The sequence below is a fragment of the Myotis daubentonii genome, chromosome 3, assembly GCF_963259705.1.
Source record: "Myotis daubentonii chromosome 3, mMyoDau2.1, whole genome shotgun sequence".
NCBI classification, from domain to species: domain Eukaryota; kingdom Metazoa; phylum Chordata; class Mammalia; order Chiroptera; family Vespertilionidae; genus Myotis; species Myotis daubentonii.
In genome coordinates this window covers 44,168,881-44,190,674 of record NC_081842.1, presented here as the reverse complement: position 1 = coordinate 44,190,674, position 21,794 = coordinate 44,168,881, and the positions used below count along the sequence as shown (strand labels likewise).

Genomic DNA, 21,794 nt, shown 5'->3' with positions numbered 1-21,794 from the left:
ACAATGTAAAGGCTTAATACTCCAACAGTATCAGAATCAAGGAGGTGAGAAAATAGGAAACTTCTTAGTCTATCTCCTCCCTTCTCTGCTTGAACCAGGGACTTCACGTTTGCCCCGTCCCTGCCAATGTGAAATAGCTATTTACCAAATAGCGCAGTGCTTACAATGGCTTTAGAATACCTTCATCCACATCCATGCCCTGGTTTTTCACCTGCTATGTAAAATTCACATAATTTAGGAATTTTGATTTAATGGTGCTAGTGTTGGTGGAAATGCATAAAGATGAAAGTATCATGGGCTATTTGCGATAATTGGAGAATTGATGGTATCATAAACCATGAGAGTCAGAAAAGGCGATAAACCCCTAGAGGAAAAAACACCAGAAACTTCCCTTTCTGCCTCATATGTGTTGCTCATTATAGGATACTAGAGGTCTGGTGCATGAAATTCCTGCACAGCTGGGTCCTTAGGCCTGGCTGGCAATGAGGGCCGACCTGTGGGGTGACCAGCTGAGTAACTGCCCCGCCAGTTGGGGCCTGCGGGCTGGGGGCAGCTCCTGCATTGAGCGTCTGCCCCCTGGTGGTCAGTGCATGTCATAGTGACTGGTTGTTGGTCGATTTGCATATTAAGGTTTTATATAGATAGATGACGAGAGGGAATGGACATGGGAGGGGACAAGAGAAGATATGATTTTGAAACTTTTGTGAAATCTCAGACAAAGGTCATACAGCCTAAAGACTTAATGTGGGTAACAAAATCTCTCTTTACAGCAAGCCAGACTGATTTCGTTTTTTCAAAATTGTCTTGGAACCCAAAGAGGCCAAGGCTGCAGGGGTTCAGGGTGGTACTGATAACAGAGGGAATGCTTACTGGGTAACCAACTTACTCTAATCTTTAAGTAACAGCAGTTAAAGAGAGCAGTGTGTGATTGTTATGTATTCTACATATTCCTACTTCCTTTTCTACAATTAATTCTCAAGGAGAACAAGGTGATTCAAAAGCAGACCATTCAAAGAGGCTTTTGGCAAGTATTTTATGTGTCTGTAGTGGGTGACAAAAGCATCCATACAGACAGAAGGAATGAACACTATATAATAAAGTTATTTGCAAGTAAATCAAGAAGAAGGTTGTTCAGTGAGCTAACAATGGTAATAAACATTATTGAGAACTATGGTGATAAATGTGGCCAGTCTTTGAAGTTTATAATCAAGACTGATTTATATCTTCCATGAAGAAGAGGTAGGATTCCTTGTGAATCCCTCACCTTCACACGATGACTTAGGAAGCAATGGTCTTTGGTCCAAAAGTTCTGGGTTCAAGTCCTAGCTCCATGACTTCGGGCTCTGAGCCCTAGTTTCTCTTATATAAAATAAAAATAATGATACTTGTCACATCTATCCCACACAGTTTTTGCCAAGATCAAAGCAGATGTGATCATGGATATAAAAATATGTTGTAAACCATAAAAGCACATGCAAAAAAGATTGATCCTTTTCTGCTTCTCCAAACCAAAATGTGATGAGAAGTGATAAAAATGTTTAAAAATAGGAGCAACACTGAAATATACCATTTTATCAATTCTTTTATGCAATTTGAGGAACTGATAAACACTCCTCTTAAAGTTATTAGTAGCCAAGGAATCGTTTTGAAAACAGAGGTTACTAGAAACAGCTTTGCTTCTCTTAAATAATCAGTTTGTATTTTTCTTATGGACACTGTGAACCTTATAACTATTTCTTTCTTTCTTTGCTTAGACTTTAGGAAACTCAGCACCAAATATGGAGTCCACCTCTATACCACAGCGGTAGAGAATCCTACGGTATACATTTTGTGAACAAGCTTTAGTTCTAACATTTTTATTTACTCTTTGCCTCTGTTTCTTATTCATTCACTTTCACCTGACTGTATTAAGTGCATTTCTGAAATTCACTTTTAAAAAGTGTTTTTCTGGAAACACACAGGGAAACAACAAGTCAAGCCTCCAAGTGAGGAAGTTTGGCATTAATTATTCAAAATGATTAATTATTCAGATAATCAATTGTTTCATAATTGTACAATTACAAGGCAACAAAAAGGGAAAACTAGTGCCAGGTGCCTGAACATATCTGCCATCTACATAGATAAGTAGGTCAATAATAATCCAAAAGATACACAAATAGCATTGCCCACTGTGCTGACCTAGCTGAACCAAAAGTGTCATGTCTGAAAACTTCAACTAAGGTTGATGGAATTCCTTATTTCAAAGCAATAAAACAAAATGGCTGAAAAATTAGCTCCAGTACTCACTTAGGTGATTTGAGATCACGATGAATAATTTTGTGAAGATGCAAATAATTCATTCCACTTGCGATTCCTGTGGACCAGTCTACTAGCAATCGAGGCGTAACCTTCCTGCCCGCTCGCAAAACCTCGTAGAGTTGTCCATGGGCACAGTATTCCATGATGATACAATAACATGGGGCCTGAGTACAAACACCCCTTTCAAGAAAACACAAGCATGGATATAATGCACACATAGAAACAAACATACATGCATACTTATCTATATCTTAGGAGCATTTCATAAATTTAATCACTAAGGCCAATTCTCTATCCAAATTATTTTTTACATGCATATAGATAATTATTCCTGATTCCTAAATTAGCATTAAAACCCTTTAGTCTACAGATTTTCTCTACTATGCATAGCGACAATTTTAGTTTTGTTTTGTTCACTCTGGGTATCCACATGCTATGCTATATCTGGTGCTTTTTCTGTGGGGACATTCCATTCTGGGTCAAAGAGCGCCCTCTCCTGAGGCTTTGTGTGGGCTAGATATTGTGCTGTTCTGATTAAGAATAATTTAAATAGCTTCCTTTTAGAATTACATAGAGAGTTTTATACATAGTGTGCAGAAATATAATTCAAATAAAATATTGCTATTTTTACTATTATTTTGTTGAATTTTAAGTTACTCAAATTTAAGACTAGCTAGATTGAGGATCAGAAAAAAAGAATCAATTTTCTTTTAAAAAATATGCTTTTATTGATTTCAGAGAGAGTAAGGGAGAGGGAGAAAGGGATAGAAACATCGATGAGAGAGAATCATTGGTTGGCTGCCTCCTGCACACCCCCTACTTGGGATCAAGCCAGAAACCTGGGCACATACCCTTCCTGGGAATTGAACTGTGACCTCCTGGTTCATGGGTCGACACTCAACCACTGAGCAACACAGCTGGGCTCAATTTTCTATTTTATATGTCTCTAGTGATGTGTATACCTGAAACTAATATAATATTGTATTGTATGTCAACGGTAATTAAAATATAAAGAGTGATTTAAATAAATTTAAAAAGAAGTTAAAAAAACTTTTAAAAATTTCTGTATTATATAGTCTTTGAAAAACATTTCTGTTTAGAATAAAAATAGCATTACACAACTCAAGTATTATATATCCATGCAGCCTGTATTTCCATCAATTCTTACATCTCCCATGAAGCCTTTTCTGATCATTCCAGCCCAAAGATCTTTCTCTTCTCTCAATTCCAATGCTACATAGCAGCCATTAGTTTTCAGATGCGATCTGATATAGATTACAGGCTCATTGAAGGGAAAGGTTTTCAAGTTCTCATCTGTCTACCACAAGGCCTAGACATTCACAGCAAGCCCTTGATAGATAGTTCTTCACTTTACCTTAACTTTCTTTGATGATCAAACCTTCACGCGAACATGTGCAGAGGCCTGGGGTAGGAGGAGGGGCACTAACATGAAAGAACATCTTCTATTTGTCAGGTGTGTTTACATGTTTATTTAATTGTTTTATTTAGTCTGCTCCAAACCACTGTAAGATAGGTATTACCTTTTCCATTTTTTTATAGGCAATGTTCAGAGAGGGACAGTGACTTGTCTTAGATCAGACAACTAACGAGTGACAGTGGGATTCAAATCTGCCTGTTTAACTTCAATGCCATGCTCTTTCCACTCGTACACACACTGCCTCTGTTATCCTCCTTCACTGCAGGATAGACAAACATATCGGGGATTCCTATGTTAATATTGTGAACTTATAGAAGTGGGAATAATCAGATTAATTCTAATTCACAGTTTGGTTCTGAGGATGAGAAAAGAGAAAAAAATATCACCGCTGCAATTCTCTGTGCCCCATCCTTAATGGTATGTATGTATGCCTTCCTTCAAAACTTTCCAGAGTGGTTATTGAGAGCAGTCTACCTATAAGGCACCCAGCTAAAGTCCTTAGCCAGCTCTCAATTCATGTCTTATTTCTTAGGCTGCTATAAGTTATGAAGGACTTTAGAGGCTATGATGGGCCCGACTGGCATGGCTCAGTGGTTGAGTGTCAACCTATGAACCAGGAGGTCACGGTCAATTCCAGGTCAGGGCTCAGGCCTGGGTTGAGGGCTTGATTCCAAGTGTGGGGTGTGCAAGAAGCAGCCAATCAATGACTTTATCTCATCATTGATGTTTCTATCTCACTCCCTCTTCCTTCCTCTCTGAAATCAATAAAAATATATATTAAAAAAATAGAGGCCATGATGGTTTGCAATCATGTGAAAGTCTTATAACAATAGCAGGTTATAAAGAAATTAAAGCCCTAGCCAGTTTGGCTCAGTGGACAGAGCGTCAGCCTGCAAACTGAAGGGTCCCAGGCTCGATTCCCATCAAGGGCATATGTCCAGGTTGTGGGCTCGATCCCAGTGGGGGGCTTGCAGGAGGCAGCCAATCAATGATTCTCTCTCATCATTGATGTTTCTATCTCTCTCTCCCTCTCCCTTCTTCTCGGAAAGCAATAAAAACATATTAAAAAAAGAAATTAAAGAATTAGTCTTCATTTTCCATGCTTTGCTGTGCCTGTCAAATGCCACAAAGCTATTTATATTGCTCCCCAGCATTTTCTAAGCTACCCAAAATTTTCATCTTGATTTTCAGTGGAAACATTTTTTCAAGTTTTTGTTACTTGTAGGGAAACCTCAGTGGAGCAAGAATGTACGGCAACTACAAACAGACTTTAATTTTCATCACAGAGAAATAATAAGGCAGGAATAATGTAATATGCTTGAGGATATCAAAATACATATTTGTTTGAAGCTATTCAGTATCCTGTTCAACTATGTTTTAACTTGTCACAAATGTAGACAGAAAGGGCCTAACGGTGATATGTATGCGTTTTTCATCTTTCCCGGCTGACGAACGAGAAGCAATCATTCCATCAGCCCTATACTATGACAAGGCCCTTACTAGCTATAAATAACAGCTCTATAATCACTTCTAATTGCTACCTTTTCTTCCCCATTGGCACTCAACCATTAGGAACAGTCAGACTGGGTTTTCGTAAAAGACCGCTTTAAGAAATTGGAAGGAAAAAGAATACAGAATTCTCTCCTTGCTCTTTCCCTTCTGTACATGGTTCTTATTTCAAAAGAAGCTGTAAGCACAGAAATCAGTATCCAGAGGGACGTACTAAAATCTAATCTTGCCTTCATGTCTTCCAGATGGTCCTGAATGATTCATTGGCCAAGCAACACATGGCACAGAGAGCTGCGAACATAACACTGCACAATGCCTCAAGAGCATGGTGTAATGGGCCAGGGACACAGTCTCGCTATTGTTTCCATGTAGAGGTAAAGACTATTCAGGCATCTTCAGCCTAAAGAGTTGGGCACCAGCATGGCAATATTTGTCCCAAATGCTGAAAAGTGCATATGCAGGTGGGCGGGTCAGAGAGTGAGGTGGGAGGAAAGACTGAGAAGAAAAAGGAATAAAGCTTCTCATACCCATCCTCTTAGGACACATTCTACATGGAAAGCCCTCTTACCTGGAAGATACAGCCTATTTCATTTCAGGAGGCCAAAAGGCTTGCTGATCTCTGTGTCAAACCTAAGCTTCAAGGTTTAGTTAAATGGAAGCTCTACCTTCCATTTATTTATTTATTTATTTAAATTTTATTTTATTGTTTAAAGTATTACAAATAGCAGTACACATGTCTTTCCCCCCCCCTCCCCCCCATTGACCTTCCCCCGGCCTCCCCTTCTACCTTCCATTTAGAATGATGTAGCATAGTGGGAGTGAAGATCCTCTCAGTGAAGTAAAATGAAAGAAAGAAGTGAGTTTCTGGTAACCTGCTTAAAAATAATTCTCTTGCCCTGGCCAGTTTTCTCAGTGGTTAGAGCATCGGCCTGCAGACCGAAGGGTTGAGGGTTCATTTCCCAGTGAGGGGCATGCACCTCAATTGCAGGTTCTATCCCCGGCCCTGGGCTCGTGCAGAGGCAACCAGTCAATGTGTCTCTCTCACATTGATGTTTCTCTCTCTCTCTCTCTCTCCCTCCCTTCCTACCTCCCTCCCTTCTCGCCCCTTCCATTCTCTCTCTAAAGATCAATGAAAAAAATATCCTCGGGTGAGGATTAAAAAAATAAAATCCTCTTATTGTCTTTTGAAATGATCATCTTTGGAAAGATTAGAATTGGTCTCTAGAACATTTTGTTTTAGTCTCACATGCAACTAGGGCTACCAGTAATAGAATCACTAGAGAGAGTGGAAGGGAGAGAGAAGGGGGAGAGAGAAACATCGATGTGGGAGAGACAAGACACATGGATTGGTTGCCACCTGCATGTGCCCCAACCCGCACTTGTCCTGACTGGGTTGGGGATTGAACCCCAACCCAGGTACATGCCCATGACTGGGAATCGAACCTGTGACCCTTTGGTGTGCAGGCCAATGCTCTAACCACTTAGATATGTTGGCCAAGGCAATGCTTCTCTTCTTTTTACATCCATTTCCCTTTCCATAAGGGGTCTTGAATCAAAACAGCCTTAATACTCGTTTAAACTCATTGTATAAAACCTATACCTAAGATTTCTATTTCTTACTTTGGGGATGTGGTTCCAACAAAAAATTACCACATCACATGTTTAGCTTTATAATGAGAATTTTGTCAAGAGAGGCTCCCTCTTGGGGGCTGGGAGGAGTTCCTTCTAGTTTAGGGAAGGGGGATTTGTAAGTTATTCCACTTGTAACTGTAGCCTCATTGGTCATATAATTTTCATATATACCTATAAAGAAGTTCTACTTTCTATACTTTCAGCCCACCTAAAAGCTACCTTTCCTATTCTTTACCTTGCCTACTCTGAAGCCACTTACCATTCATTTGTTCAAACCTAAGGCAAACTTTAAAGGCTGGTAAGAGATGGAACTCAAGGCAGAAGGAATTGCACATATTTAGAACTCAGCACTGCTAAATTTGGTGATTTCCACAAATTTGCCTTTGGGTCTCCCCCTTTTGCTAGGGATTCCTGCCAATATTCTGAAAATAATGGTCTAAACTATAAAGATCTTGAAAACAACTACTTTGTGAAATGAAAATAGCACATACTTGCTATCACCAATAACTCTGTATCATTATATTTAGAAAGCTGAGTATTTGGCATTCCTTAAAAAGCCACCTAGCAAGCAATGAGGCAGGGAGAAATACTCTGAAGGTATCTGTTATTACAAGTTAATATTTAATAAGAGATGCTAATAGAAACTAATAAAAAGCATATCTATTACACAGGTACTAATTGTTCTCTGGTTACTTAGATGTTAGCTTTGTTTTCTTAACTGAATTTTAGGATGTCCAGGTTATCTGTCATCCTATTGATAAATGAGGTTGATGAGCAGATCTGACTGCTTGGCAAGAATCCACTTTCTCTCTCTCTCTGCCCCATCTGCATCCCATCCAAGCAGGGCATCCTTTGGCAAAAAGAACTTCTATATTATAAACTCCTTAAAGACATGACTCTAATTTAATAGTTCTTTGATACCCTACCAAGCACCTAGCACAGTGCTCAGTCTATGGCATGGTCTTAACATGTCTTTCAAAGCAGGAATTTATATGTATATATTGGGGGAAAGAAAATCTATTTCTTAAAAAAAAAAAAAAAAAGCCTTGACCTACTTGAAAGCGATGATGTTAGGATGCTTCAACTTCCTCAAATGCTTGATATCCGTCTCATTCTGTTCTCTCACTTTCTTGATGGCCACCTCCTCCGCTCGGAACTTGCCCAGAAAAACAGCTCCTTGGGCTCCGCTACCCAGCCACTGCAGCTCTGAGATCTCCTCAAATGGCACTTCCCAAGTATCTAGGCGCACAAAAGAGGAACAAGCTTAAAAAGATCTTGGAATTTGCTTAGGGACTATTCTACAAGGCCACTCCAAAGGTACCAACTTTAGCGTGCCCCAAAATGACTCTACACTTTGTCTCCCACGTGGTAACGCACCAAAAGTTAGAACCTTTCTGTGTGCCTTGAGACTATAGATTAGATATTCCCATGAGTTAGTCTGTATCAATTTTTAAACAGTGAAATCAAGCAGATCAGAGATCTCCAATATACTCTCCTCCAAACAAAACATACAGGGTGTCCCAAAAAATGTATACACACACTTTGAATAATTATAAAGGCAGTGTTTATTAAAATACATTTCATTTTCAAAATTGAGCTATCAGCTGTTAAAGTGTGTATATAATTTTGGGGCACACCCTGCATACTGACACTGCCTTCTCTGCGCTTCAAGCTTGCATGTTCAGTCGATTCCCCTGTCTCTACACCACTATCCCTACCCCACCACCCATTATAAGTGTTGTTTTATTCCTCTTCGTATTTCTAGTCAGGTGCTCAATTAATCCTTGCTGAATGAATTTTCAATGAATCTCACCTAAGAATCTAATTATGCATAATACCTGTATTAGTATTTACCTTTTATTTAGTAGTTACTATATGCCAGACACTAGCATACTGTTTTACATGTCTCATGTGTTTAATCCTTACAACAATCCTACAAGTTCAGCCTTATTATGGTTATTTAAAGATGAGAAAGCTCGTTAGGGGTAGGGATGGTAAGTGGCAGAACTGGGCCTAGAACTTTAGAATTGGCTGATTCCAGGGACAGTGCTTCTCTAGTATACCCCATTGCCTCTCATGCAGTAACTAAGAATGTCATTAGTCATGATATCTCTCTATATAAAAGCCTAAGCAACCAAACAACCAAATGACCAGTTGACCGGTCGCTATGGTGTGCACTGACCACCAGGGGGCAGATGTTCAATGCAGGAGCTTCCCCCTGGTGGTCAGTGCACTCCCACAGCAAGAGCGCCACTCAGCTGACCAATGGGCACCAGAGGCAGGGCCCATGGTTGGTTAGCGCTGCTGCAGCAGCGCGAGCCTCTCCTGATTGGAACTGACTGGGTGCGAGCCCACGGCAGGTGCAGCAGGGCTGGGATGAGTGGGAGCAGCAGGCAGGAGCAGCAGGTGGTGTTGGACTGCCAGTTTCTGCCAGATCCTTGCAGGCTATGCTAAGGGACCCCACCAGTGCACAAATCCATGCACCAGGCCTCTAGTATTTCCTCAGATAGATATTTATTCTTGTAGTTCTCATATTTTCATGTTTCTCTCTTTTTTAGAGTTTTATTTTTATTTTTGTTACCAAAAATTGTACCAGGGGTTATTTCTAAGTGGTGGTATTATTAGTGATTCATATGGTTCTTTATCCTTTTCTGCATTAAACATGCTTAACTGTAAGTGTATGTTACTTTTATAATGAATTAAATGCTATTTGAGATAAAGCACTTCAAAAACCCAATCAATATGTGCTTTAATCTTGTGAAACTTAAAAGGAAGAATGTAATCCATTGATCCTTCTCCTCGTCCCCCTTTTGCCAGTGCGTCATCACTGCACTGGTAAGAAATGAACATCAAAGAGCCAGGAGCCCCAGGAGTGAGGGGAGGATGATGACAACGTTAAAGGTTATGAGAAATTCTTGTTGGATCACTGATCACTAAAAGGCTGCTATTTAGAGAACACTGAACAAGGTAGTGTTGAGGTGGCTTTGAAGATATTCTGGTCTTGAAAGCAAATCAACTTACCATTTGCCATGTGAAGCAAGAGCAGAAAGAGTTCATCAGTATCCAGAAGGGAACTACATTCCCCTCCTCTCTAATTTCTCCACTTTAGGAGAAAAGAAATGCTGTAGGCTCTTAATAAAATGTGGCTTCTCATCACAATGGTTAAAACATGACCTTCAAAATGACCTCATCACAATGGTTAAAACATGACCTTCAAAATATAACTAGGTAGAGCAGAAAATATTACAGTGAGGGTGGTTTACATCAGCAGTATTAAATGTTTCTATGCTATTGAAAGGAACTATATGCTATATCAAAGCAAATCTCTAAAATACAAATAACTCACAAGTAAGAAATCACCTAAGGAACAAATAATATCAAATGTGATTAGGGAGAAAGCAGTAAGTTACAGACTTGACTGCTTTCAATATCTTTATGGTTTCTAATGACTGATAAGTATTAAGGGGCTCGAGCAGTCTCTCTTTCGTCCCCATGGGCTTGTTCGTGCAGCACACACAGGCGCAGGTATTGATGCATACTCTAAGACAGTTTTACTATGAGGGTCAGTGAAGAACTAAACACAGTGTCATTGTGACCATCCTGAGGGTGGAATAAGGTATGATTATAGGATATGGGGCAAGAGCATAATTGGATAATATTTCTCTGAATAACTTTATAAAAGCCCAAGTTACCCTAATTTTTCATACAATAGCTATTAAAATTGGACAATCTTTGGGTGTCTTTTTTTTTTTCCTATCTACTCAATCTTTATTTACTGTTAAATACTAGAAACATTAGAAAATACCAGAAAAACCCCTATTTTATCTGATATCCCAACCCCATACTCAGTTTTCATCTTCTCTTTTATCTTTGTTCACATGTATACAGCTATGTAAAAGTTGTATATATGTATAATTTTTTTCATGTATTATGTATTCCCCATGTACTTATATAATTTTTATTTTAAGCTTTAATAGTTGTTTACTGTATACTCATCTTTTTATTTGGTACTTAAATATTTCAATCTTTTTGTTTGCTAATTTAAATTTGAAATTAAAACACTTTTTTCTTTCTTCATATTTACTTCCTCAAACTCAATTCGTAGATTAAAGAGCACAGTTTCTTGGCTCTTGGTATACATTCCAAATTGCTACCCAAAAGGATTTAGCTCATTTTTGCTGACAGCAGCAATGTATGTTCCTTTTATAACAACTTTGCCAGCCACGAATATTGCCAATTATTTTTTGGTGCTAACTTAATTAGGTATAAAATACTATTTTATGTTTGTACTGCTTTAATTGTCAGCAATGTGGAATATTTCCTTTACATTTGCTTACTATGCATATCTATTTTGTAGGAATTATCAAATTTATCCTTTGTCTATTTATCTAGTAGGGTCTTGTAGTTCTCATAAATTTGAAAGAACTTCCTCTCTATTTCTTTGAAAACATGAAGAGAATATATATATATATATTTTTTACAAAAGCCTTTTCCTTTTAATTTTATTATTTTTTGAACAACATATTTTTGTGGTTGCCTGAAATTTTCCTTGTAATGTCTTCTACTGGCTATTCTATCCTCTAAGAGTTGATCTTTAAAAACTTTAACCTTTACATCCATCTGGAATTTATTTAGGTGTATGATGGGAGGACTGGTTTAAATTAAATTTTTTCCATATTGTTATTTAGGAATTCTAAAACAATATCTTAAGTAACTCTTTTTATATCATTTTATAATGTTTACATTGTAATTTATTCTATTTTAAAGAAATAATGCCTATTATTAATTATTTTTTCTTTTCTTTTTAAAAAAATCCTCACACAAGGATGTTTTTTTTGATTTTATAGACAGAGGAAGGGGGGGGGAGAGAGAAGGATGGAGAGATGGAGAGAGAGAGAGAGAGAGAGAGAGAGAGAGAGAGAGAGAGAGAGAGAGAAACATCGATGTGAGAAACATCTATCAGTTGCCTCCCATATGTGCCCCAACTGAAGATCAAACTCACAACTAGGTATGTGTCCTGACCAGGAATTGAATGGTGCAACTCAGTCAACTGAGCCACCTGGCCAGGGTGTATTATTAAGTATTTTTATAAAATGAGAAATAAATAAATTGGCATTCAAATACTAAAAGTTGAGGATATTATAATAAGGACTAAAGTATTCCTCTACCAACAATAGCTCATGCCTATGTTATTCAGCCAAGTATCAAGTAATATGAAAAAAATAAAGGAGATAGCATTGGTATTCAAGAACACAGAGTGTGCAATAAAATAGTATTTCAACTACCTTCGTATCAATCTTTTTACTAGAACTGATTACCAAAAGTAAAATGATGGATGTGATTTAGCCTTCTTGTCCTGTCCCAAAGTCCCTTCAATATCTAGTAAGGAGGCAAAGGACAGAAGAATGGCAGGAAAAAACAAACAGCAATAAGAATGTGAAAAATTGGGGGCCTAGATCATTGATGAATGAGATCACTATCCTCATAATAATGGAAATTGGTTGTGTTTCCTCCAGGGTTAGCCCCAGACTTTCTGCTGCTTTTACATCTGTCCCCGGTACTCTTCCCAGCTTTCATCTTCTCTCTGATTCATCACTATGACTACTATCTTAGTTCCAATACCCACCAGGATTCTTAAGACTGAGAAAAAGCCACATGCCCACCCACTTTAATGCATAAATTCTCCTTTGTTTATTCAGACATGCCTATGACAATACTTGCTTCGAGACTGGGAATTATTTGGAAATAAAAGATTTCAATTACACAAAGCGCTACCTTACTTGGACTTCACCACCAACAAGCTCAACGGCAGATGAGGACATCATTAAATTTTTTTAAAAATCTAGTGAAATTTCCTCATAAGTACCAACCGCAGGGACACATCTGTTACACGAGCTGTCCCTTGGTTGACTGTAATCCAGGATTAAAGATAATCTCCCTGATCCCAGGCTGACAAGGAAGAAACACTTAGTTTCTGGCTAGCAAATCTCTCTCTCAACCCACGGCAACACCAGCCCACAATAGGATATCTTATCATCTGCTGAAAAGTTAGGCAGCTGCTGTGTCCTTGTGAGCTTAAACTGACCAGACCTGTTTCTTATTTATTCCTGCAATAATCCTTTCTGAAAGTCACATAATCAATTGGACTCCTTTTCACAAACACAGAATGTGTCTTTTTTACCTTTTATATGTCTAAACCTCAACACTGCATTTGGGTCCTGAGACCTTCAACTTACCACCAAAATAATTATGAGACTGGGCAAGTTAAGACCCTAAAAACCAAATATAGTTTATAGCATAAGCAGATATTTGTAGGTTTTGTGTCTATTCAAAGAGGGAACTTTAAAAAAAATAATAACTTAAGGGTTGTTATCTCTAGATTTTGGGATGACAGGTCATTTTTATTTTCCTCTTTGTGCTTATCTTTCTTACCAATTAAAAAAAAAGAGACTGTTTAACATAGGAGTTCCCAGATTTTGTGTGACAAGGAATGCTTTTTTCATTTCCTTGAAAACTTAAGACCATGGGGGGGAGGGTAGTGGAATGTGCAGAGTATGGGAATATGTATGAAAAAGAGAGATACAGACAGACACAAAGACAAACAGACAAAATCCAGGTACTGACAAAGAATTTCTCCATGGAGCTCGAATGGAGGCTGACAAATCCTGAAAAGTACACCAGGAATTGACAGATCTACCAGTAGATTCCAATATACTTATAGGGAAGAAGTATAGAGGGAGAGGTTGGTATGGTTTAGGAAGAGTATTTCACAGATAGGAGAAACAGAATGCATGAGAAAAGTGGTTAATGGCGATTAATGTTGACTGGCTGTTGTGGAAAAGCTGTCAACAGTCCTGATAAAAGAGAAGAATATATTTTTAAGGGAGGGCCACAGAGTCCAATATTCATTATAAAAGAAATAAAACAGAATCTTATTTCTGGTCCATATTTTTTCCCTTCTAAAATTTTAAATGAGAGATCTCATAACAACTGAATCTTTTTCACAAGGCTACAATGATGAGTATCAAAGGCCTTAAAAGCAACAAACCCTTTGAACCCAACCATTCCTCTTCTAGGAATTTATCCTAAGGAGTAATCAAAGATATGTGCAAAAATTAAGAAATAGACAAATGTTCATTGCAGTGTGACTTATAATCACCAAAAATAGCAAACGAATTGCCAAGCAATAGAGGGTTGCTTAAATAAATATTGGCATGTTCACATGATTTAATATTATGCAGCCACTAAAAATGACATTGACGAAGTATATTTGATGATATGGAAAAAGTTCACCTTATGAAGTGAAAAACAGTATGACTCTATTTGCTTTTAAGGCACACATACACACACACAAAAGGACTAACGTAATATATACCAAAAACATTAACGGTGGTTATTCTTAGGATACTGGGATCACAGATTATTTTAACTTTTTTGGGGGGGAGGGGAGTGTCTGGGGGAAACTGTATGTCCCAAATTTTCTACATATATTTTGTTATTAGAAATAAAATGTTCTTTTAAAGGACGTAAGTGAAGTTATAAAGAACACTAGGGCCATGTGTTCTCTTTACCTCAGAACCATCATGCTGGAATTAGAATACATGAATATACGTGCTACACAGTGATGGGAGTTTAAAAAAAAAAAGCAGGGGGATCTAGAAATAATGATGCATCTCAAGAATAGTTAGATATTTTATCTTTCCTCAAACTGTGGGCTTCCTGTATCTTGACTGAAAGAAATAAATTCCTTTTATGACACCCTCAGGCAGGCTTGCAATCATCAGGGGTAGTATCATGTGGCTTCCATCTGGTTTGGGATCAGTCCAGTGGCCATCAGACTTTTTGACTGTATAAACTTTCAATAAAAATTTTTAAATATGCAAATATTATGTGATTTATTTATAAATTAGATATCTGCACTTTATTAAAATACCAAAACTATATAAAAACACACGTGAAAATAGAAAGTTAAAATGATGAGATGAAAGGAACAGAAACTCTAACATTTTCCTCCTTATAACACCATGATTGTCTTATCTGTAATCTACTTTGGACACCATTGGATTGGACAACCACAAAAGATGGGCTTCGACCAAAAAAATCCACCCGAATGTGAATCTGTTCCATTCAGAAGGTCTATGGGAAACTGATATGGGTATTCACTAGGCACTAGTTCTTTAATTTACCCACAGGCCAAAGGTTATGCAGTTAATGATGATGGTGTCTTTACACAAGAAATACCTCCCAGGTCTATATGATAGCTTACCTTGCTGCTGTAATTTGTAATCAGTGGAATACGCCTTCCCAATGATATTCCATACAGGCCTTAAGCATCCAAACAGTCCTTCAAGAAACCCACCACTGCCGCCGCCTGACCTGCTGAACTGAATCTTGATGTCTTCTGTTCCACTCATGCTCTCTCCATCGACAGTGTTGCTGTTCCCCTGAGACACGGCCATTTCCGATTCATCTTGTTCCCTTAGCTGAAGAACGCTGTTCTCAAACTGGTCCCTGGAATCCTCGCTCACACTTGTCAACACTGTTGTGGTGATGGGGCTGTGCATGCCCTCTGTTAGCTCGGTTTGCACCACCCCCTTGTCCTGCTGGTCCTGAAGGAGCTTGGGTGAAGGGTGGCTCCCCATGGGCGGGAGTTCATCTTGCAGTCCATTGAAGGTTTTGTTTTCACTCAAGGGTAAGTGTGGGGAGGAGGAGCAGCTCAGGTGCTCCTGAGGGTCGGCCATCGTGCCATGAGTGTGCCCGAGGCCCTGAGATGACACTCAGAGGATTATCTGAATAGAGTTCCGATGTAAGAGAGGGCTCCAAAACCTGGGGGAACAGGAGGAGGACATGAGATCACCCTTTCCTCAGTCATCCACACTACACTTCTGTTTATAATAATAAAAACACTGAAACAATGAGGTTAGTTAAACAGTGGTGCATATCCACATGATGGAATATTGTGCAGCAATTAAAAATCATGCTGAAGAAGAGCATTTACTCACATGAGAAAATTCATGACATATTAATATAAAAACACATTAAGACAATATATTATACATAAACTGTTTTTAAATGTACTTAAAAGGACACACAAATACTTATACAAGAAAAAAGACTGAAAGGATATATCCAAAGAATTAACAATAGTTAATTCCAGGTAGTTAGATTGAGGGGGTGGTGGTGGTTATATTGTCTTGTTTTTTGAGATATTCCAAGCATTCTGCATTAATACAGTATGTTGCTATAGACCCAATGTTTGTGTCCCTCCCAAGTTCATATATTGAAACCCAGTCCCCATTGTGTTGATGTTTGGTGGTGGGGTCATGAGGGTGAAGTCCTCAGGAATGGGATTAGTGACCTTATAAAAGAGACCCGGAAGAGTATCCCCTGTCTTTTCTGCCCTGTGAGGACACAGTGAGGAGGTGGCTGTCTATGAACCAGGAAACAGGCAATGAAGATGAGGGGGTAGATTTAACCCCTAGAGTGCCAGGGAGCGCGATAGCGCTCCTCCTGTCTTTCGCCAAAAGTGCCAGGAGCACTATCAAAGCTTCGAAATGGCGTCCAGTTCTAAGTCTGCTTTTATTAGTGATGATGATATTGCTAAATATGTCAATGCAGTAAAGGTTTCCTTAAGTTTTTGAATATGTAACTTCATTTACTTGCGATTCATAATTTTTTTCCTAAACTGCTGTAAAATCAGCAAAAGTGCCTTGGCAATTTTAGCATAGTTCCTAGGATATTGGTTGGCACTCAAAGGGTTAAGAGGCAGAGTTAGTAAGATCAAGCGACTGATTAAACATAGGGGTGGGTAAGGAAAAGGGAGAGGAATAACTTTCAGATAACTTATATGGGATAATGGATAGATGGGCATGTCATTAACTGAGTTAGGAAACACCGAAAAAAGGAGATTTAGAAAGAAAATAATTAGCTCAGTTACAGACATAAAGGTTTTAAGGCCTACTGTGTACTGTCATGTACTGAACCAGGCTTTTATTTTTGTTATCTGATTTTAAAAAGACACTTTGTAGGAAAGGATTTGAAGAGAGGTAACGATGGGTGCTCCTTTAGCTCAGGGGCAGAAGTATTAAAATAATACAAGGGTGAACCAAAGTTAAGTTAAAGGTGTATTTATTAAATATGTGCTAAGAGCTGTGTTGCAATGGGCTAGGTTCTGCGGATACAGAACATTACTTATTGTCATTACTACTTTTAATGCTGACTAAGACAAAGAGCTTTATAGTTTATAGAGCCCTGTTTACATAATTTAGCCATGTGCTGGTAAACCAGTTCTCCGGGGGGGGGGGGGGGGGAACAATAACCCAATTTGTAGGGTGTGTAATTTCCCTGGGATAAATACTTCCATCATGGCAGATTTTAATCTAATAACACTTTAACAACCTGCTTGCAAAGTTACTCAATATTGGACAACTGGCTCTTACAAATTGATGTATAAGCCATCTCCAGCACTAATAGTCCTGGTAAGCGTGTCTTGTCATTTTACAGAGAAGTAAGAAACTTTTCTAAGGTCATATGTGGAGTAAGAGGTAGAGCAGGAATTAAAATCTAACTCAAAATTCAGATTCCTAAATCCCCTTGCCTTTTTAATAACACGATGGCCCTTACTTTCTTAAGAGTGCTTCATGGTTACAAAATACTATTGCCTCTGATCTTGATCTAAACGTTTGTCCCCTGTGTAAGGAAGAGAAAACATGGGATCATTGTCCCTGATTTTCAAAGAAGGACACGAAGGCCTAGAGACAGGTGTGTGCTAAAGGTTACAGAGCAGGATTGAATACCAGGTTAATTTTCCTTATCCCCAAACTCTCTCCTGTACCATACAGTCTCTGTAAGATGTAAGACACAGTTCCTTCCTTTCAGAGCTAACAAACTAGTCAAGGAGTTAATAATTACATCAAGGGAATCACCTCCTGACTGTTCCCCACCCATGATAAATGAGCTGTGAGAAGAAAAACAATAATGGGGGTAGGAGTAGTGAACTTGGGCTGCAGGAGAGAGGTAGGACTTGAGATGAACCTTTGAAAGGAAGATGTGTTTAGAACAGACAGAAGAAAGGAAGGCAGGGAGGAAGAAAAGACCAGGGTATGGAAGGGGTTGATAACTTAAATTTTAGGGCATAGAGAAATTTTAGGGCTGGGCAACTGCCTGGGAATATAAGGTTGGGGGAAAAAGAGAAAAACAAAGAAAAGCTGGATTTATGTGTTATAGCAATAGCTGCTGGCTGAATGGACCCCCATTCCCCTCACCCCATCCTCCCTACTTTGTTCCCTTTGTGCTCATCTCTACGTTTTGACATAACCGATTCCCTCATTTTGCGTTCTTGCTAATCTCCTGCTACAACCTTGGCTGTCTCCTGCCTTTGGTCTCTCCAACCTTGTTCTGCCTGATCTCTTTGAAGACTGCTGACTTCAGATTCTCTGACCTGGCCACTGCCTCAGCCGTTCCTTCCAGTCTGCCTTTGCCGCTGGGACCTGTGGTTATCCTACACAGCATAGGGTGTCCGTTATGCTATCGGCTCCCATTAGACTTGAGGACATTGCATACTGTAAATGCGATTTTCAGCCAAACACCTATTTGTGCAATTTGTTCTTTGAATCAAACTATGGGACTTTATATTAATTCTTAGTAAATTTCCATTCTGTTGATTTTTATCCTGAGTTTCTCCCTGATGACATCATATTGGAATGAGCTCACACACAAAAAGTCAGAAAAACATGTGTTTGTTTTGTAATCTCTTCCCTTTTCCAAGAGGTTAAGGGTGCACATGAAGCAGACCTGTTGCCACTGGCCCTGGGAATGAGTACAGAAGAGAACTTCAGCATGGGCATCACCTGCAATTTGATATTTAAGAGATCAAGGAATAACAGGACCTTCGAGGAATACATTCCAACCCACTGGTTTTACATATAAGAAGCAAATCTCAGAGAAACTGCTGACTTGCTCAACACAACCAATTGGTGGCAGAGCTGGGATGTGACCTCCTCCTCATCCCAAGAAGTGTGGTCAAAGAAGCTTGTACCAAGTCCACTGTCAGCGAACAAAGGCAGAGAAATGGAGAGACATAGAACAAAGGGAAGGAAACCATTGCCATGACTATATGCCAATATGATCAGAGCTGACTCTACATTTAAGGAGAGTGTAGGATAAAAATATCTAAATTTTACCTGTGTTTGTGTGCACACCTACAAATGGCCACTGCACAGTTCAGAAGCTGGTAAGTGGAAACGGAGGGAATGCAAGCAGCCCCACTATCTCTGCCTCTGTCTTTGTCCTCTCAATCCCACTCTCCCTGACCAGATTTTGCTCAGGTATCTTCATGGGAATTGACTGGATCTTCTTTAAAAAAAATTTTTTTTAATTGATTTCAGAGAGGGAGAGGAAGAGATAGAAACATCAATGATGAGACTTATCAGTCAACTGTTCCTGCACGCCCCCTACTGGGGATCAAGCCTGTAACCCACCCAGGCATGTGCCCCCAACCAGGAATCCAACCATGACTTCCTGGTTCATAGGTTGGTGCTCAACTGGTGAGTCACACTGGCTGGGCATGACTGGTTATTTTAATTCGTGAGAAGTCAAAGTTAGTTTTTATTAGAAGGGGATAGAAAGGAAAGGAGATGATATTTTTAAACATTGAGAGTCAGATGGAAAAAGATAAGGAAGAGCAGAGGAGTGAAGGGGCGAGGTGGGCAGGGCTGCAGGCGTGGTGATATGGCTGCCACCTCACAAGGGCTCCTGAACCTGCCAGGAGCACAAGAGGGCCTTCTGCGTCTGCCCTCCAGGCACACTCCTCTTACTCGGTGAGTTTCTCAGCACTGAGAGGGGGGAGCGGTTTGTGCAAAATGAGTAGGCAAGAGCTGGAGACAGCAGCAGCTGTGCATTTGCCAGGGCCCTGCCAAATTCTGGAAATTACCTTGGCTTTGTGCCAAGACGCATCCAGCACAGAGAAAACGAGGAATGGAAGAGGCAACGTGACCATATGGCCTTCAAATTCTTGTGTTTATTATATAACACAAATTTTCCCATGTTGCTAATAGAGGATAATTTTATAATAGATCATATTCTGAGTTTTATATTATAAACATGAGTAAATCAAAGAATTTAGAAAAATTTTCCCCTTAGATAAAATTTTCAGTGTGACTAAAATTGAATAACATTTTAATTTAAGCATTATTGCTGAGATTTCTTGATTGATGGTGAAAATTTCCCAAGCTGTCTTCTCTTTATTTGGGATTTTCTTGCCTTAAATTAAACACAGTCCTGCTACCCTAACCTCTTGGTCATTTCTTTAAAATACACATAGTAGTATTTCAAGCATAAGAGACTTCTGCTATTAGGGCATCATTTCCATCTTAAAATTGGGATTAAGTTACTTGTTCACAGTAATAACATAAAGTGATCTTCCCAGGATAGAGGTCTATCACCAAGATCTTGCTTGGAATTTTGAAAAACATTAGATAGCTTTTTAATGGAATTAAAATTCTAAGTTATTTAAAATCAGATCAAAAGAGTGGCCAACGATCATGCTTTTATCTCTCACCTGCTCTTATAACTATGAACCATCTACTAAAAGTTCTATTTGAGAGGATAATTATAACCTCCCATCAACAAAACCCACTCATCTACCTCATCTCATCTTTATAACATTTCACTCAAAAACCATGCACTCAAAAAATACTGATTCAGTACTTACCATAGACCTATATTTTTGGCTAAGATTCTGAATGTTTATTAATACTGAAGTATGCTGGAGCCAGCAAAAAATAAAAATTACCAAAAGGCAAATTCTCCATGTTGATGGATCACCTTCTGCATACTAATACTTATAAATACAACCATGATTGAAGTTAAGATATGTTTAAAATGTAGGCTTTAAAATGAATGAAGATACTTCATTTTCATAGTCATAATTATAAACTTATCAAGAAGTAGAAATTTATGAGATTTCATATATAACTTAAGTCAAAGGCTAAACGTATTTCTTGACCAAAGAAATGATTTCTCTATAAACTCTATAAATCTACAATAAATAATAAACAGCATGGGGGAAAAGTAGGTTTAAACTGTGAATATACAAAACAGAGTTTATGTTTGCATTATTATTTATTAATTATTATATTATTTTCCATACAAACAACTGTAAACCTACTTTTGCCCCATCCGGTACACTATTTTTAGTGTTAATATTCCAGAACAGAATCAACATTTCCTGACCTATCTTTGACTTGCCATATGAAGAAGAAAATCAGTAACTAAATAAATTCACTTAAAGTGTCTTAAAAATAAGATACAGACCTATTGCCTTTAAACATACAAATATTAATGAGTGTAAAAATAATTATTTAAGCATTACAAGAAAACAGAAAAATTGGTTTAAATGGTCAACAGTGGTTATTACTGTTGTTCTTTTAAATTGTCTCCATTTTCCTAAATTTTTATTAATAGCACGCATTACTTGTTTAATCAGAAATTTTCAAACCAAATCTTTATTGCTTTAAACACAGAGACTAATGAGCCAATTTACCTACATTTGCATATATGACAAATGATATGAGATGTTAAGGGCATTGTTAGGAAACCTACTTGTCAGTATGTGCTGCAGCTTGCAAACAGATTGAATAATAATTATAAATTCAAAATGAAAAGAACATGAATAAAAAACAGATGACAATGAGGAAACAAAAGTTGACAACTCCTGTTTTGTTTTTACCTTTTCTACTAGTAAAATTTGTATTCAAGTGGGAAAAGGTAGAATAATTGTGACAAGAGAACAAACTCAAGACAGATGAAGAGACAGGGCATATCTAAGTGTTTTGATTATTTCCAAGTTCTAAGGTCCAGTACATGCTAAGACACTAAAAAACTTGCAAAGAATTATCTTTAGGAATTGTGCCATCTA

At 38.4% G+C, this 21,794-nt stretch overlaps 1 protein-coding gene across 3 annotated transcripts in view; it reads right to left on the bottom strand.

The window, feature by feature from the left end:
* Positions 1-21,794, bottom strand: part of MAP3K13 (mitogen-activated protein kinase kinase kinase 13) — a 161,249-nt gene that overhangs the window by 29,431 nt on the left and 110,024 nt on the right. For all 3 annotated transcript variants that reach the window (XM_059687259.1, XM_059687261.1, XM_059687260.1), the window contains 3 exons: positions 15,144-15,703; positions 7,933-8,116; positions 2,287-2,478 (listed from right to left, as the gene is read on the bottom strand). In XM_059687259.1, coding sequence (XP_059543242.1) covers positions 2,287-2,478; positions 7,933-8,116; positions 15,144-15,618 — 851 coding nt within the window. In that variant the 5' untranslated portion in view covers positions 15,619-15,703. The remainder of the gene's footprint in view (positions 1-2,286; positions 2,479-7,932; positions 8,117-15,143; positions 15,704-21,794) is intronic.